Source organism: Hylobates moloch, unplaced genomic scaffold (assembly GCF_009828535.3).
Source record: "Hylobates moloch isolate HMO894 unplaced genomic scaffold, HMol_V3 SCAFFOLD_2, whole genome shotgun sequence".
NCBI classification, from domain to species: domain Eukaryota; kingdom Metazoa; phylum Chordata; class Mammalia; order Primates; family Hylobatidae; genus Hylobates; species Hylobates moloch.
Genome location: NW_026652277.1, coordinates 339,863 through 341,399, shown reverse-complemented (window position 1 = coordinate 341,399; position 1,537 = coordinate 339,863). Strand labels below are relative to the sequence as shown.

Here is a 1,537-nt window from a genome sequence, read left to right as displayed (position 1 = left end):
TAATAGTTCTTGATGTCTCACCCTTTTACGAAGGAAATCCTATGGCCTGTGTATGTGTTAACTCACGTAATCCACCCAACTACCCTACACGGTCATGGCCATTACTGTTCCCATTTGATGAAGAAACTGAGGCACGGAGAGCTTAAGGGACATCCCAAAATCCCTAGAAGTTTCCAGAGCTGGGTTTCCAATTCCAGGTCCTTGGCTCTAAAGCACAAGCAAAGCCCTCGGCTGTGTCAACTGTGGCAGACAGGAAACGGGACCCTTCTGTGAACACACACAGGGTTCCTGACGCCCTGCCGTTGCCGGTCTAACGTTATTCTAGTTAAAACGCTGCTGACGTGGCTCCTGTTAGGAATTTACCCCTGAGATTTTACCGAACTCTGCTCCACTTGCGGCAACATGAGTGATGCTGGGGTCCCCCTTTGTGCTGGATGTTTGTGGCGGACGTGGCTGAGATCGGCCTTAGCTTCTCAGGCACACCCAGGGTGAGCACCTGTGCTCCCGTCTCTTCAACGTTCAGAGCAAATATCACAACCACCAGAAAATCTCATGATGTGTTTCTTTACAGAAAATCATTCTGCACCTCCTGATGTAACCACGTACACCTCAGAGCACTCAATACAGGTGGAGAGACCGCAGGGTTCCACGGGGTCCCGGACGGCGCCCAAGTACGGCAACGCCGAGCTCATGGAGACCGGGGATGGTACGTCCCAAAGGAGAGATGCGTTTTTTTCTGGTAAACGGTTTGTGCTGACGTCCCGTTCCGTGCCCGTGACTGGGTGTGTTTCTTCCTGGGGTACAATCGGTTCTGACAAAGCGAATTCATCATATCTTTCGGGAGCCTCTCCTGGAAGGTGGCCACAGAAATGCAAATATCCAAGTGAGCCCACAGTTATTCCTTGTAGAAAAAATGTAAATGTCGTAGGGATTTAGTCATGAGAAGAAAAAGAAATTTTAGAATTTGCTGCTGTTTTTGCTGCTGAATAACGGTGGTTCAGCAACTGAGAAATTCTTGTACAGGCATTAAGACCATGAACAGTCACTTAGACGAGCAAGACGAAGTTAAATGTACAACAGAATTACTGTCAGATGGGCTGATATGTTGCTTTAGACTTCAGAGGAAAGAGGGTCTTTTAATCCATGTTGGACAGAGATGTCAGTGACTTGGTAACAGGCTGCGGCTGAGGGCTTCTCCTTCCTTCCTCGTGGCCTGGTCTTGGTATGTTCTGATTCAGCGGCTGTTTGTATCACCCAGCCCCTAAGTCTCAGTCCTTCCCGAGATCATAAAAGTCAGGGTGATTACAGCGGCTGTTTATATCACCCAGCCCCTGTTCCATTTAAGTCTCAGTCCTTCCCGAGGTCATAAAAGTCAGGGTAGAACCTAGCAGTGAAATACAATGCCCTTGTGTGAAGCTGCATGGAGCAGCCTTGGTATGCTGTCATCTTGCAGTGCACGGGACTCACAGGCGGACGGGGAGGCCTATCCGAGCCCCGACAGGCGCAGGCGGACGGGGAGGCCTATCCGAGCCCCGAC

At 50.2% G+C, this 1,537-nt stretch overlaps 1 protein-coding gene across 1 annotated transcript in view; it reads left to right on the top strand.

The window, feature by feature from the left end:
- Nucleotides 1-209: 209 nt before the first annotated feature.
- The window catches only part of LOC116456090 (disco-interacting protein 2 homolog C), a 51,112-nt gene continuing 49,784 nt past the window's right edge, over nt 210-1,537 (top strand). Inside the window, exon 1 of the mRNA XM_032150991.2 lies at nt 210-706. Within this exon, the coding sequence (XP_032006882.1) occupies nt 553-706 (154 nt within the window). The 5' untranslated portion in view covers nt 210-552. The remainder of the gene's footprint in view (nt 707-1,537) is intronic.